The sequence below is a fragment of the Ambystoma mexicanum genome, chromosome 2p (assembly GCF_040938575.1).
Source record: "Ambystoma mexicanum isolate Mex_15411 chromosome 2p, UKY_AmexF1_1, whole genome shotgun sequence".
NCBI classification, from domain to species: Eukaryota; Metazoa; Chordata; class Amphibia; order Caudata; family Ambystomatidae; genus Ambystoma; species Ambystoma mexicanum.
In genome coordinates, this window is record NC_090923.1 from 313,216,866 (window position 1) to 313,234,432 (window position 17,567).

General features: G+C 44.2%; 1 protein-coding gene across 5 annotated transcripts in view; it reads left to right on the forward strand.

Moving 5' to 3' along the window:
• The window catches only part of CACNA1D (calcium voltage-gated channel subunit alpha1 D), a 2,225,258-nt gene that overhangs the window by 1,400,559 nt on the left and 807,132 nt on the right, over positions 1-17,567 (forward strand). For all 5 annotated transcript variants that reach the window (XM_069643624.1, XM_069643621.1, XM_069643623.1 and 2 more), the window contains exon 29: positions 11,247-11,357. In XM_069643624.1, coding sequence (XP_069499725.1) covers positions 11,247-11,357 — 111 coding nt within the window. The remainder of the gene's footprint in view (positions 1-11,246; positions 11,358-17,567) is intronic.

Genomic DNA, 17,567 nt, shown 5'->3' on the forward strand with positions numbered 1-17,567 from the left:
AAACCATTTCCCTTCTAGAACAATGTGACTGCTATACCTGAATCGCTAAATTGCACGTTCAAATGTGTTCATTATCACACAGCGCTAGCTGAGCGCGTCATTGCCTCGGCTCGAACTACAGGCTCTTCATTGCATCTGCCGCCTTGGAGCCACCATTTGCCCTGCCGGCGTCTTCACTGCTGAACTTCACCACCAGTGAGACTGACTCTGGTGGGTCTCTGAGCCCCAATCATGGGACGACGCATCGAACTGGACTACACATCCAGTTTCCAGCATCTTTGCTGTCGAATTGACCGTCGAACCAACACTGGCCCCACCAATATCTTCGCCAGTCGAACTGACCCTGGTGGGTGCCTGAGCCCCGATCATCAAACACTGTATTGAACTGCTCAAACCAGACCACACATCCAGTCTCCTACATCTTCGATGTCGAATGAACCGTCAACATGACCTTGGAGGTGCTCACTGTCCACAGCCCTTTGAACGCTTCATCAACTCTATTCCATGGAACAGTGTATCCAGTCACCGGCATCTTTGCAGTTGAACCAACTGTTCAACCGACCCTGGTGGCCACCATGATAGACACTTCTTCATGCATCGCCTTCAAATCACACAAGCACTGTTCGACCCCTACTCGACACTGCTCACTGTCTAGAACAAGGTGACTGCTGCACTGAAACCATGTTGAACCACACTAGCAGCTCCCAGAAGCCTGGTTGATGCTGTCCAACCTTGTAAAATCATAGAAGGTATTGACTGTTAACTGTCCCATTGTCCACCCTTGGGCCCTAGAGAGTGGCTAGGTCACCATTAATCCCTATTTGCACCAGAATATATCCTTTTGAAGAGCATTGTGTTTTCTGCTTGCCTTAAATCCCTGATTCATTACACAGTGGTGCATCTCACTCTCTTTGCTTATTCTGTGTTCTTTCCTCATGGGTGGAGTTTGTGTTGCGTTTTCTATTTTAATTATTTTTTGCAGCTGGTGTGTTGTATGGGGTGTAATCAAATGCCCCTAAACCTAATAGAACTGAAGGGGCCAGGTGAAAAAGTCCTACCTGTCATTACCAAAGGAAAAGCAGCATTTTGAATTTACAAAGGTAGAAAAAATTCAAAGGTCCCTTTCACATAATTTATAAACACTGACACAAAACGGCTTTGCAAGGATGTCTTTCTGCAAGGGACATCCACAGAAGGCTAAAACGAAAGTGTAATCCAAGTGCAGATTACTGGCTGAGAAATAAATTTGGCATTTTCTTTGAAAACTGCCACCCATCGAAAGGTGGTGCACTGTGACAATTCCGACTCACTTTTCAGCAGAAAAACGAACAGCTGATAGTTAAGTGTATTTTATTAATGACTGAAAGAAACAGCCCTGTACTTTCAGTGCAAAAGCAAAGTGGATCCTGAAAACACACCATATGTTAAAGAATTAAGGCTTTTGTTAGACAATACAATATGTGGGTTTCTTTCAGCCAAGGACAAATGGTGTGCCTCTGGGCAAAATTTTCAAAGGCTTCCCCCACTGCCAGACTGGCTTTCGTCCCAGCTGTTTACAACTGCAATAAAATGTGGCTTGCCTGAAAAGTGTTGAAAACAAAGTGTTCCCCAGACTTGCTGTCTTTGAAGGCAGTCCTATGCAGAGCAAATGGTTCTTGCTGATGCATCTCAGGTATTTATGATCTGAAAACAACCAACTTCATTGAGAATAATAAAAAACTCTGGTCAAAGGTTGGCCCAAAGTGGCAAATGGCAAATGACCTGGGGGAAGGGAAGCTCATATTTGCACATATGAAGATTCCCTTTGTTTAAATGTCTCAATTATTGCATTTCCCCAGAAACCACAAGTCGCACTGTTTACATGTGCGTTTCATTTTTTTAGACAGTTTCCAGGTGATTTTGTTGATATTAAATTCCTCCATCTGCGATTTGGGAAATTGTAATGGCGAGCTAAAAGGCGTTCCTGCTATGAACATCTCCTGGATTTAGTAGTTGGTGAACTGGTGGGGGTAAATTAGGTATGTGAGGAATAAATTGCATGTTCCTAACAATTATGCGTTTTGTAAAAACAGCAGAAAATTGCCAAACGGACCAAGCTGTTGTTTTATTAAATTCACCCTGTTTAGCTGAAGCAAAAAATATAAAAATTATGGCAATTACTAGTAAATCACAATGTTTTTGACACCTACACTTTTGCCAAAATTTGACATGAAAACAAAAGGGGATTCCAAATGGGAGCTGCCATAGTGTGTTCCATACTCCTAGGGGTCTGAAATCCTAAATTCTTAAACCATCCCAATTTTTCTGTCAGTCTTCCCCAACACAGACCAAAGTGGGGAGGGGGGGTCTGAAAAACCCACTACTAGATCACCCTGTGTTTATTTTAAGGAAAATGTATGGGTGAAATCGTAATTGCCATATATATTTGTCCAAATCTGTAAACAAAACTGCTAGCCTTTTAAACAGGCAGGGAAAATCCAAAGTGCACAGCGTTGCATACATAATTGTTTTTGTTTATTGATCAGTTTCATTATTTCTTAAAGTGAAATTTGTAGAAAGTAAAGAATTGTGTTTTTGTCCTTTTCAACCCACTAGTGTGATTTATTTATGTTGAGAGAAGTTTATTGTGTTGTGCCATGGACAAAGTGTTGTTTGACATTTTGTCTGGTACTTGGCTCATTGGTAGCTCAGGGGAGTGATTCAAGGGGCAGTATATGAGGCTGCGATAGGGCTGAGTAAAAGAACTGACATTAACTGTTTATTGTGTGACACTTAGCTTGGGGAGAGAAGGAACTCCCTGTGTTGAGGGTGGCCTCTCAGTAAACAGTTACACTTGAAAGTATATATATTTGTATAGAACCTTGATTGGACATTCCCTTAGATTTGGACTGTTGTACTATCACTGTTTGGGTTACTTTTGGATCACATTAACACCTCTATCAAGAGGATAGCATTTCTTTGGCCCACGTTACTTCATGAACAACCCTCTTGTGAGTGTAGCATTCCCCCAGCCCATGAAGGATGTATATTTCTTAACTGTGCCTATTTTACTTTTATGAGTGGGATCACTCTTGTTTTGTAGCAGTTTGAGGGCTGAGTAGGCACATTACCCACTACTCACCTGGTACTCCTGTGGGCATCAATCATTTCATTACGGGGGTACTAAAGGTTTTTGTTCTTGACTCCCTCTTATTTTCTATCTCCATGAATCCTTCATCCTCCTATTCTCTCATTCGTGTTTCATTGCCACTTAGGTGCTGATGATTTTTAAGATCTTTTTCTCATTCTCTGCCTTTGCTGATGAATTAAATGAGTCTCTTTGTAATTGTCCTCTCTTGTCCACACCAGTCACGATCAGCTCTCTAATATCCCAAAATCCAACATTTTCTAACTTTTCCCACATTCTTCTTCGTTCAAATTCCTATACTCTATTTCTCTTTTGCCTAGAGTGTTTTTCTGCCCTACTCTTGGGTCTTCCTGCATATGCTCTTTATCCCCCATCAGTCTGTATTGAACACTGCTGTTACTCTCTTCTGTCTTCTTACACCTTGCTTACACATCTCTCCATCTTCTGCTGCTCTTCACTATTTCTCCCTTCCTGCCAACCTCTAGTTTTATGTGATATCTTTGTGTCTTCATGGACTTGCAACTCCTTTTATCTCTGCCCTTACTTCTGTCTATTGCCCCACATCTATGCGTCATGACGCATCCCCCTTTCTCCTGGCTGTTCCCTACTCTACCTCTGCACAGTCACGTTTTCCATAATTTTCTCTTCTTGCTCCCAAATTGTGTAATGCCAATTTTGCCAGTACATTCTGCACCTACTCTCGCCTCTTTTCGCTCCTTATAATTCTATATTTTCTTTTCTTTTCAATGTTAACCTCTAGCTGCATGGTATTCGCTCTCTCTTGTTCATAATTTTGCAGCTGTTTTTTAAAATAGTTAGTTGAGCGTTTTGCCAAAAGAGATTTATAAATCCAGATAAATAAATCGTAATGCCATTGTAATTTATCAGGATAGCAATTGCCTCTGTCAAATGTAATTTCAAATGTATTCTTTCCTCCACAAATTTCTTATCTATGATATATATCTCCCAGCGCAACTGCTCTTCAGAAACTTTTCCTTGCCTGGGGAGCAGCGCACCTCCTTGTCGGCTCCACTCGATGCCTCTAAGTTCCCGCCGCTGGACTTGATGGTATGGCTAACATACATTGTGGCACCACACCCCCGTGACGGTAGTTCCTTTTTTTGTGCACTCTGCTCGCTCCTGGAACACTGCTTCACTAGACGTTATTACCTTTATGGTTTCGCACCATGTTGAATCCAACAAATACTTTGGGTTTAAAACCCAGCATCCACTGCATACGTCAAATGTCTCTCTCGTACCCTAACAGAATCTGTCTGTACTGTCCCGTAGAAGAACACAACAGGCAATATTGCAGGTTGTTTCAATCGATGCATGCCAAGGAGCTTCAAGTGCGAACAACAAAACTCCTTATATTTTTCCACAGGAAAAAAGATGATAGGGTGACTGTTTCGAGGTCACTGGGTGCAGAGTGCCGAACTGAAGAACAGTCCCTGCTCCTCTAGAACAAAAAAAGCACTGCAAGAGGTTTTGTTCACCCAGCGGTTCGTCAGAACATCATTCTTTTTTCTCGTCCTCCTCTGAGGGAGGATCAGCCACTGTAGGTACCCTTTCCCACCCAATCCTCCACACGAGAGGAATGGGATGTCTTTCGGCTGAAGTTGCTTGACATCTTTTTCAGGGCCCCGGGGACAACGGATTTGTTCTGCAGAGGGAGATCTGCCTGCTCTTAACCCAGCAGTCTAAGTACCAGTCCTCGAATTTTTGTGAAAACCGGCTTTGGTCCCGACTGTGGACCAGGATTTGGTGAAGAAGCACAGGACTTCTCCTTCTAACCCATCATACCGGTCTTCGCACGTCTACCCAGAGAGTCTGGTGTTCCAGGTCACCATGACAAGCCTGAAGTCAACATCTTTCCCTTCCTTACCTCCGGGCCCTGAGATTAAGAGGCTGGATGCCTGGAGAAAGAAGATTTTTGGCTCAGGCAGCCTGGGCCTGGTGACAGCAACACCTACTTTGCTGTTGCCTAATTCTTCTTTGATCTGCAGTCTCAGGCGCTGCGCAGGACCTCCCTGCAAGGAGATATGAGGGAGGTTTTTGAAGCACTGGGCCAAAAGAGCAAGGAGGTGCCCCGCCAAATTCTTCAGTGAAACCTGGATATGGCCGATTGTGTGGCTCGTACGATGGCAGCAGGTACAGTGTTGAGAAGACACTCATGGTTGAGGATCTCGGGTTTTTCCACAGATGTCCAGGTAAACCTCCTGGGAATGCTGTTTGATGGCAACAGTTTGTTCAGGGCTAAAGTCCATGAGTCCTTCCAGAAATGTCAGTCCTTTAAGGAAACTGACAAGTCTCTGCGTCTGGAGGTTCAGCAGTAACAGCCTGTGGCCCCCGCAGGCACGAGCAGATATTTTCTCCCCTTCACCTCCTTACACCCTCAGGGACAGAAGGCACGCTCCCTCTGGAAAACCGATGCAGAGCTCTCCATCCAGGGGTTGGAACAGTGGTGCTGCAAGAGGATGTGTGTCATACTCCGTTGTGTCCTCCTCAGTCCCCAGTGTGAAGCCCTTGTGAAACATACTTGTACCACCACCAGGATATCCCGGTTCAGTGATGAGTGGGATATTACCATCCCTGACGCCTGGGCATTATGGCCACGGACACTGTCTCTCCTCTGTTTAACATCTTCCAAACCATTCCTTGACAAATCAGTCCTTGCCTTGTGTTGTAGAAGTTACATCAGCTTCTGGTGAAGGGCATCATAGATCTACTGCTCTGCTTGGAATTATGCAAGGGCTGGTACTCAATCCATATGTATCTCCAAAGAAAGATGGGGCTTATGTCCCATCCAAGAGCTGTGGCTTTTGAGCCTGTACCTGTGCAAGGAAAAGTTCAAGATGGTAATCTTCAGGACTGGCTAGTCTCACTGGATCTTAGACGCCCATCCACCAAAAGTCCAGGAAGTACTTGTAATGGGTCATTGCCACTACCAATTCAAGGTCCTGTCATTCAGCCTATTTTGGGGACACAGGGTCTTCACCGAGCTGCTGGCAGTGGTAGTGGATTGCCTCAGAATAGAAGGTTTTCATGTCTTTCCCTATCTGGACGTCTGGCTCATCCAAGCTCGCTTCCCAGACCAGATGTTGAATTGGCAGTCTGTTGCACAGCTTGGGCTTCTACCTGAACTTCATAAATTCTCAGGTTTCGCTGTCCCAATCCCTTTGTTTTATCTGCAAAGTCTCAGACACTTGTAAGGCAGGGCCTTCCCACCTGAAGATCGAGTGGCAAACAGCTCCAACAGGGTCCATGTCCTCCAACCACAGGAGAGGATTCCACCCTCATTGTTTCTGCGCCTGCTGACTTTCATGGCCTCTTCCATTCTTGTAATGTCAGAGGCCTGACTACGCATGAGGACACTTGAGTGGCTTCTCAGTTGTTATTGATCTCATTTTCAGGGATGTTCTTCAGATCTTTTTCATTTCACAAGGAAAGTATTGCAACGCCTGGAATGGTGGTCCCTGACAGACAACCTGTTGAAGGAAACTCTGTCTCAACAACCCTGACCCCAACTGACACTAGTCACAGATTCTTCCTTGAAAGCCTGGTGCACTCCCCTACTTGACCTATCATTTAGCGGCCTGTGGACTGTATTAGAATGCAGTGAGCAAATACATTTGCTGGAATTAAGAGCGATCAAGCTGCCCCTGGATGCCTTCATTTCTTCAATACAGGGCAAGTCTGTGCTGTTTCTGACTGACAACACAGTAGTGTAAGGAATCAGGGGTAAGGCTCAGACACAGGGGAATTGTGATGGTTGTTATAGACTTTTATTAAAGAAAAGAGGTTTGGAGAAAAACCTGTCTTGCCCTATCTCACCTTATCGCTACAAGGGGATTCCCTGCCTCAACGAGATTAAAGGATATCAGTGTCAGAATGTCCAAAGGTAAAGAGTTGTCTGTCCTGTGTCCAAAATCCTAACCGGTCCCTTACATGCTGAGCTCAAAATAAAGTGTACAGGGACATTGGCCCTCATTAAGAGTCTGCCGGCACCGGTGGGTTACCCGCAGATTTGCCTTACCGTTTCTGCTGCCTGATATCACTCGAAGTGAGCCGGTCCAGAAAAGGTGCCGGTAACAAGGTTATTTCCAGACCAGCTCATTTATACCGAGGGCCATAGTCTTTCAACTGGCCATCTATAGCGTTTTCCACAGTTTCAGCAGAAATTTCCAAAAGGTGCAAAAATAAACAAATAATCACAGTTCCAAATCCTGAGGGGGTGGGAGGCCCCCTTTCCCTGGGTTCTCAGACTCTTTACAGTTTACAATCACAGATCTATCCTTAAAATATGTAGTTTTCCATTCCATGGGGTATGACTGACTCACCCCTGTTTTTCACACAGTCATTCTCTTTCTCTCCTTGACTTTTTCCAATTTACTCAACTTTACAGTACAGTGCGTATGGGCCACTTCCCCTGTATGTCCTTCCCCTTTCTGACTCTCCCAGTTTTATTCACAATTGGGTGCGGGTCCCAAACTCGCAATCACATTGCCTGGTATACTCTCCTGCCAGGGCTTTCAAAATGTTGACTTTCTGATTGGGTGCGGGTCCCAGACTCTCAACCGGTTGCCTGATACATTCTTCTGCCACGACTTCCTCCACAGGTAACAGTCTGCTTCATTGACACTGGGTCGTCAATCCCCTTAAATGGCTTTCTTTCTGCAATACATTCAGCGTTCCAGCTCCCTTGCTCAGGTTCGCCCTGTAACAATCACTCTCTTTCCTCAGCATGCGGTATACGCTGAAAAGAACCCCAATTACTCTGTTTGGGCTCACCAGACTCTTGTGGCAGTTTCGGCTCTTTGCTTTCTCCAGGGTGCCACTTCGTCCCTCTGTTGGCGTTCCGTCCGCTCTCCCATACCCGCTCTGCTGTGGGCTCCTCTCCACAGCATCTCTTGCTGCAGGCCTCCGTGTGGCATACCTTCGTCCTCTGAACATCTTGTGACGGCGCCGGCTGGTGCTCTTCTGCGATCCACTTCTTCTTCCTATCCCTGTCATTATGCTGGTATTCAGAAGACTGCCCCTCTTCAGGTGCACAATGATTTTGATTGCTTTGTATTTGGCCCAGAGACCGTGGTACCCAGAGTTGCTGGACATGTACATCTGCCCACCCTGGCGCCTTCCACAGAAATCGTATCTGCTCTTCCATTGGGAAGGATGAGTTCTTGATCGAACCTCAACCTCATGAACCTTCATGCTTGGCTCCTGAAAGGCTGCGGCATAAGGAGTGCACTTTCTCCCTGGCTGTTGAACCAATACCTGGCACCTCTTCCCCCCTGCATCGCTGCTCTCTGCTCCAACTTTCAGTGTTATGCAGATGACACCCAGCTCTCTTTCAGGCAGCCCTTGGCCACTTCTATTCCTTCTCTCATTCCTGACTGAATGTCCGCAATCCAGGAGTGGTACACTGCCTATGATCTCTGCCTTAATGCCAGTAAAAGGGAGATCCACCTCATCGGAACACCAGTTCCCTCCTTTCTTCTCTTTCTGGCCACCCACTCTTCCGCTCCTACCTGTGAGGCTAAGAACCTTTGTATCATCTTCTACTCCACCCTCTCCTTCTCTCCTCACATCTCTGACGTCTCTAAGAAGTCAAACTATCAGCTGCACCTCCTCTCCTCAGAGGTATTCTTCCTTTCCTCACTTTCCCATAGAAGCTCACGGTCTCCAGAGCTCTGGTCCTCTCTAGGTTGGACTACTGCAATAGCCTCTTTCTAAATCTTCCTGCCTCTACACTGCGTCCTCTGCAACTTATCCAGAACAGGATTGAAAGCCTTGTCCTTGGGCTCAAGGCCAGGGATCCTATCTCTCCAGCCCTGAAATCTCTTCATTGTCTCCCAGTGGTGGCAAGGATCAAGTTCACGACCCTCTGCATTGTCCACAAGGCTTTCTGGGGCCTAGGACCACACTACCTCCAACTCTCTCTTCCTAAACATCTCCCTTCTCGAGCTCTCCGCTCATCCACCTCCAACTCTCTGAGGGTCAGTCGCTTTTCCAAGCAGAGACTTGGGGGCAGATCTTTCTTTGGCTGGGGTCTCCCTCTGGAACAGCCTCCCTGCCTCACTCAAACTTGAGCAGAACCACCTCTTCTGGTAGCACCTCAAGACCTTCCTCTTCCGCTTTCTCTCTTCCTCTCCCCTTGTGATGACCCATGTGCTCCATGCACTGGTCACCTGGCCTCCCTCTGCACTTGGACCCAGGTTCCTGACTGTCCAGTTCCAACTGCCTCTTGGCTTCTCCAGCACTAGTGATCTGTATCTGTAACCCTACAGTCCCTTCTCTCTGCACTTATGAGCCACCCATTGACTGCACTTTCTAATTACCTGCACTGAGCCACCCCTGGCTGCACTTCTTTACCTGCACTTCTCCATCCCCACCAACCCCTCGCCCCTGCCACTTCTCTATTTCCCTGCACTTGCGCAATCTGAATGACACAAGACCTAGTAAGATCGTTGTTTTATCATCCCTCTGTTTCCCCCATTGTCTTGTCGCTATTAGAAACACTTGTGTACAGGTGTGTTATAAATGCCATATCATATAGTATCATAGATCATATCATTTGTCAGAGGACATCTTGGATGTGCTCCTCTGCTTGATGGCCTGCCACCAAATTATTTTACGCTTGAAAGCGGCATACATTTTCAGCTTGGTGCTGGGAGTGGGATCTGAACCTTTTTACTTGTTCCATATCTTCACTGCTCTCTTTGGCCAGGGTGGGTCTGCAGATTGGCACTCTGGAAGAGTATCTTGCAGCTTTTTTGGTTTTCACGAGAAGCACAGAGCAAGGCTCGTATTACATGATCCCCACACTCATGCTATTTCTGGGGGGATTGTGTAATCAGTTTCCCCCAAACCAGTTTGTTGTTCCTGCTTGGGACTTGAATTTAGTGTTAACAGTTCTAATTGGCACTTCATTTGAGCCCTTACATTCTTGTTCTTTAAGGTTACTTTTTAGATGATTTCCTGCTTGCCACCCCTTCCACTAGATGAGTGAGTGAACTCCAAGCATTGTCGGTGAAAACTCCCTGTTTGGTTTTCTCCAAAGAGAAGACATTCTGAATGAGACCATCCTTCCTCCTGAAGGTGGTCCCTGATTTCCATCTCTGTCAAAAGATCATTCTTCCTTTTTTCCCTCTGCCTCATCCTTCCAAGGCACAGGAACGATTCCATTGCCTGGACCCTGGTGCGGACCCTCGGCTTCTATGTCTCTCAGACAAGTGAGATCAGGAAAAAGGACAAGCTTTTTGTTGGTTATGCTGGTGCCTGTGCTGGCAGGGCTGTGTCCAAACAGCCCCTGTGAAGGTGCATTCTCCTCTGCATATCGGATATGCTCCAATATTGCTGGTAAGCATGTGCCTGAAGGTCCCAGGGCTCACTTCACCAGAGGGCTGGCTGCCACCTTGGCTCTGCAATGTGGAGTCCCTGTTCTGGACATTTGCCAGGCAGCTGCGTGGGCTTTGCTGCACACGTTTGCAAAGCATAATTGCTTCGATTCTCAGTCATGGCAGAGCGTTTGTTTTGGTAGAGTGGTCCTTCTGAGTTTTCTGGTTGAGGTGGTGTTCTTGCTCTCTTCCCTCCTCTATATCAAAGTACTGCTATTGGAGTGTATCAAATATGTGGAGTCGTGGGAGGAAAGAATCCATTAGAAAAACAAATTACACAACTCTCTGTAATGTTCTTTCTGAGGGATGTTCCTCACAGGTTCCCTACTCCCCTCCCCACCTGCCCCTCTTGGTGGATAGCTAATACACCTTGGTTCTGTGGTTCCTCAGCATCTGAGTGCTAGAGAAACAGTGGAACTAAGGTCACGATGCATGACGACACAATACATACTGGCCTTGACATCTTGTCCAGCGCAGGGTGTGTAGAGGTGTTGGGCATAGCTGGTGCTGCGCTCCATGGCTACGGAAAAGTTACTGAAGATCAATTGCGCCGGAAAATAGGGAAATAGATATCATACATGAGGAATCCATGGAATTAACATCCACCAGAAAGAACATTACCAAGAGGTAAGTAATCTGTTCATTGACTGTTTTATACATGTGATCATTTCAGTGCATTTAATTTTCCTTTTCAAACTCTGTTCTGTGATCTTTATTTGCAGCACTATGGACAATCTAAGATATTTAATGATGTAATGGATGTCCTGAATATGGTCTTCACTGGCGTGTTTACTGTGGAGATGGTTTTGAAACTCATAGCATTCAAACCCAAGGTAAAGTCAACATTTATTTTTCATATTGGGTGAAATGTTTTGTGATGGAATTAATTAAAAAATTCATTTCACATGGGCACTGGTTTTATTTTGCAACATAGAGCTACATTTACACACTGAAAATACTGCTCTTCCAGAAGACGCAATTAATATGAAGGAGATATTAAGTTCTGTACTGTAGTTATACATCCAGACTCTAAAAATGTATATGTAATCATATAAATACAAATTATTTTACCCATAATGGTGCACCGATGCACATTTAATTTGACTATCTGGTGATAGATATGCAAATATGTTGTTGGTGAAAACCTCACAATTATGCACAGCACACACCCTTGCTGTTGAAAATAAGTAGGTGGTAGTTGCACAGCGTCATTCCAATTAGGATATAGGCCTTACACTCATAGGAATCTGGTAAATAACACACAGGTTATCTACAGATAACCATGGGCCTCGTTACAAGTATGCCGATGTGCAAAAAGTGCAGCGATTTTGTTGCCACCACTTTACCGCCACATTACTACACTAATGTATCAAGTGTTTTGGTCAGTAAGGTGGATGATTTATATCCAGCAAATAACTATATGTAAATCATCCACCTTACCACCAAAAACCATCAGATTTACCTCTCTTATTTAATCTATTAACAATCCCTAAGGAGTCCTATGACTGGTGTCCTTTTTATGTCTCTCATTGATCTTCTAATCTCCTCCTGCTACTCTTCGCCTTTCATCTGTATCCCTTCTCCTCGTACTCCTCCCGTCTCCATACTACCACTCTCCCCTCTCCAAACTATACGTCTCTCTCCTCTCCAAACTACTACTTCTACTCCACCCCTCCTTTGACTCACTCACCCTCCTCTCACTCTCACAATTACTTTTCCACTAACTCTAAAAGTCTCAGTCACTTATCTTCCATGCGCACTGTAAGGAACTCATGGTGGCAACAATAAAGACAGACACAAGTGATCACATTTCAAGGGTATTTATTAAACTGTAAATACAGGTTGGAAAAACGCCTAAGCTAAATCTAAGATGGGAGCAAGCGTCGACCATTAAATGAAAATAAGGCAGTCCTTGTGGCGTCTTGTCAAAGTTAAAGGTCTTTACTAAAAGAAACCTATTGCCAATTCCTTACAACTAATTACAAAAAGAGTGTGGGATAGGGTTACAAATACAGAAAGAAGTGTTCACAAATAATATGTCAGGATTTGTTTGCCAGGGTTCTCCCTTTTCCCCATTTTGAGCTAGGAACAAAGTGGATTTCCTGAGGACAGCACACACTCGAACCTTCCCAGCATGAGTCGATAGTTCTACATCAGCTATCAGACTCTTCGATGGTTAAGTCTCTTTTAACAAAAGTCTCTTGCCTTCGAGGTCTGAAATTCTCAACAAACACACAGTTCTGTTCCACAAATGATTTGGGTGATGGCTTCACCTCTCCGTCCTCCTCTTCTGGGCGCAGACCTCTCCCAAGTCACTTTCAATAAAACAACTAAACTCTTCCTTTCTCAATGAACTTTGGGTGATGACTTTTCACCCCTGGATCTCCCTTGGCCGGGCTTGAACCCTAAATGACAAGGGGGGCACTTCCCTTCCCCGTGTCTTGCAATACTTCTTGTTTCACAAATCTTAAAGGGGAAGTTCACTCAGAAATTGCATTGTCCCAAAAGATGGGCAATAATCAAAAATATATATATGTAACATATTTTGAAAGAAAGTTCCTATGTAAAATTTTGAGCAAATGAGGCTCACAGTGTTTGCATGGGGGCATCCGTTTTGTGATATAAAGCAGCCTCCTTTGTTCATGTTAAGCTCGGCTCTGGCACAATAATCAAGCAGCAAAAGCCCCCTAATGGGAGCTTTTGCTTACTGCAGCAAGAGAGCAGAGCTTAACATGTAGAGGAGGCTGCCTTTACTTTCATTTGACGTTTTCTGTGCTCCTCAAGCTCAGGGAAGCACAGAAAATGTAAAAATGAAAGGCAGAGTAATTATACATACTTTGCCGGCTGCCAGCGGATTTCCATAATTGCTGTGACTTTCTTTTCTAGTTTCCCATGCTCGGTACTTTCGCTTTGAGTCTCCTGGGCTCCCCCATGGCGGGGGAGCCCGGGAGACTGAAAGCGAAAGCCACCGCAATCATAAATACAATGCGGTTGTATTTATAATTGCTGTGGTTTTCTTTTTAAGTTTCCCAAACTCACCTGAGCTGGGAGAGCCCGGCCGGAAAACTTAAAAAGAAAACCATGAACATCATAGATACAACAACGTTCTATTTATAAATACCGGTACTTTCGCTTTGAATCTCTCTGGTTCCCCCGGGAGACTCAAAGCGAAAGCCACTGCAATCATAGATACAATGACGTTGTATTTATAATTGCCGTGATTTTCTATCTACATTTTTTTTTAAAAGCACTTACCAGCAGCAGACAGGATGCTGACTGCATTGATTGCTCTCCGGCAATAATGAAGCAAAAGCCAGCTGTAATAAACAAAAGCTACCAGCAGGTGGCTTTTGCTTCATTATTGCCACTAGGGCAGAGCTTAACACAAGCACAGGAGGCTGATCCGTTTCACAAAATGGATGCCTCCTAGTGCTTGACATTTTTGAGTTTGAGCCTCATTTGCTCAAAACTTTACATAGGAACTTTGTTTAAAAATATTTTGTATATATATTTTTGATTATGGACCATCTTTTGAGTCAATAAAATGAGTGAACTTCCCTTTTAATGTCGTTTCAAACAATTCCGTGTGGGTATCCTTCAATTGGGTTCACACTTTCCAACCTTAGCAGCACTCTGTCCATGCCTTCACTTCACCAAGCGGTATTCACTTCCCTTTCACGTTTCAATCATCTGTTGGTCAAAGACTTTCGACGGTACAGAGGATTTTGCACGACCCCAGTATGGCCACTTTGACCCTCTTTTCGCTTTGTTCCAAAGCCTTCTGGTTATCGTAGTTTCAAGAACCGGGTAAACGCCAGTGCTTCCTAAGTGAGCACCCACGTAGTGCCAGACTTTTCTGTAGCTGGTTTTCCCCCTCTTTTGTCAACAGTATCCTTCTTACCTTTCAAAGTTCAAATTAGCCATTGGCTGATTTTCATTTAACACAGTTCGGTTTCTTATCGATACTCCTCTCGACTCACTGGCTTTGATGAACCGCTTTGCTTTCTTTATCCTTCGAGTCAAGGTTGGTAGCACGGAGACGAGCGTGTCTGCCTGCCTTGGTTATCAGCGGAGGAGGGTCTTGCGTATCGTTGACATCTGCTGCAACACACGCTGGCTGTTGTTCGTGCACATGGTAAAGCCACTGTATAGTATTCTCTTGACAATATTCCTGAATTAACTTGCCTTTGAAATGTGTGCGATTGTCACTCTGAATTTGCAAGGGCACGCCATAATGCAATATGATTTGATCTAACAGCTTAATCGGTTCAATTGTGTGGCCCTCTTGCAAGGCAACACCATCAAATGTCCTGAAAAGGTATCCACAATGGTACATGCATATTGGCAGCTTTTACTGATTGGCATAGGATCGATATAATCAAATCTGCCAGATTTGACCACGTAAATTGCCTCTTCGCAAAGTGCCCTGTACAATATGAGGGATGGATCTATGCAAAATTATTGTTTTCACTACCTCTAAAGGGATGTTGATCCCCCGAGCTTGTGCCCATCTGCAAGTAGCTTTTTCTCCCATGTGCCCACATTTCTGGTGGGCCCACCTGGCCAGACCCTCCAAATCGCCCTCCTTAAATCTTGGTGTGTTCATCTGCAACAGAATTAAACCAATGTTCTAATGAGTCAGTAGTACAGTGTGCATCCACATGACACACTGTTACTTCACTTTGTGATGGCATTTGCCAGAGATCTTGCCACAATTCTTTTCCCCACAATTCTTTCGAAAGAATCACCCACCCATTCTTTTTCCATGTGGGCAGCCACACAGCTAGCCCATTGGCCACTGACCATGAATCTGTGTTCAAATGACACTGATGAGGTGCTTCTTGTTTCAAAGCTTGATATACTTATTTATTTTAATTGTTCATTTTTAATGTGCTTAATACCAATGAGTGGTTTCTAAGCACGGGATTGGGATTCAAACCTGTGTTGCTCTGCGTTGTCTTGCTTCCAAGACAAACGTGTTGCCCCTGAGTTATCTATACTGCATAGAGTTCTGCAAACTGACTGCTCTTCCCTTTCCCTGATGTTGTTAAAATATTTTTTGTTTTGGGATTATATGACGGTTTTCCAGTAGCGCTCAGTTCCTACGTAGCGAGCAGAGCCATCGGTAAAGCAGGTATGCTCGGTCTGCTCCACTGTCAGATCTCCATACGGTACTCCGCCTTTCACTGGAGACTCATGTACTTCGGTCACTTCCTGTGGTATGTAATCTATGGGTGGTAGTCTTCGTCTCTTAATCGATTGTAAGATATCAGTCACAAACAAAAGAAAAGTAGTTTGAGGAATCATCTTTTCAGGTAAAGGTTTGCCTGGTTCTTCTCCCGTACTTCGGGATAATGCATCTGCCAATTGATTAACAGAACCAGGGATGTATGTAAACTTAATATCTAAAGAGGAAAAGAAATATGCCCATCTGGCTTGGCGACTGTTTTGACATTCGTAGTTTTGTAGAATTTAGAGATTTTTATGAACTGTTTGGATGGTTATAGTGTGTTGTGAACCAAGCAATAAGTGTCTCCACTCCTGATATGCTTTCTTGATAGCCAGAAGCTCCTTTTCTAAGACGGTATAGTTGTTTTTTGAAGGAGATAGAGTCTTGGACATATAAGCGATTGGGTGTTCAATTTCTATAGCCGACTATTGTTTAAGCATGGCTCCAGTAGCCGAATTTGAGGCGTTGGTTTCCATAAGAAAGGGTTTCTTTTGCTCAGATAACCTAAGAATGTGAGCCGAAGAAAAGGCTCTTTTGAGTAGGTCAAAGCTGTCTTGAGCTCTTTCTGTCCACAAGTATCATTGACATTTTGTTAACCTGTTTGTGAGAGGTATGATTTAATCTGAAACTTTTTCTATACATTTTCTGTAAAAATGATCAAACCCTAGAAATCATTGGATTTCTTTGATGTTTTGTGGTATCTTCCAGTTCATGATATCCTCGATTTTGACAAGGTCCATTGCTGGACCCTCAGTGTATAAAATGAATCCCAGATATGGAATGGATGGGTGATGAAAAGAGAATTTTTCAATCTCTACTAAAAGGTGGTGTTGTCTAAGGCTTTGTAACACTTCCATTACATGGTGTTGATGTTCTTCTAGAGACGAAGAATAGATAAGGATGTCATCCAAGTAAACCACCAAGGAATGTAACAAGAGATATGAAAATGTGTCTACGAATCTTTGAAAGACAGAAGGAGCGTTTGCCAACCCAAATGGCATTACGCGATACTCGTGACCGAATGGGGTTCGAAACGCTGTCTTCTATTCATCACCCTGTCATATTCTTACCAAGTAATAAGCACCTCTAAAATCAAATTTAGAGAAGATAGAAGCACCCTTTACTGCTTCTAGAATGTCCTGAATATAAGGCAATGGATATCGATCCTTGACGGTTATCTTATTGAAACCTCTTTAGTCTATACAGGGTCTTAGTTCTTTGCATTCTTTTTTAGGTATGAAGAATAAGGAGGCTCATGCTGGGTACTTAAACTGTGTGATGAGACTGTGCTGTAGATTGGGTTGCAAATATGTTTGAAACCCTTCCTTCTCGGGATCAGACAAGGTATACATACGGCCAAAAGGAGCCTGACTATTGGGGAACAATTCGATAGCACAGTCATCTTCCCAGTGAGGGGGTAGGTCCTTGAACTCATTATTTGAAGACATCTCGGAATCCATTATAACACTTAGGCAACAATTGTAGATTGGAGATGGTTGTTTTGACAGACTTCTGTTATTCTGTTCTTGTATGTACCCCTACCGCTCCTTGCTGAAGACATGTTTGCACACAATATTCAGATCCCAGAAAATGGTGCCTGCTTTCCAATTTATGAAAGTGTTATGTCTTCTTAACCTGGTTATTCCCAATATAATGGGATAGTGTGTAGCTTTTATTAGATCAAAACATAAGGATTCTGAATGTGAAGCAATGGACGTGATTAGTTTTGTTGTTTGTTCACTGATTGGTCCTGACGTTAAAGGGATGCCATCTACTCATTCGACAGGTACACTCACGTTCTTCTTGATTCTGG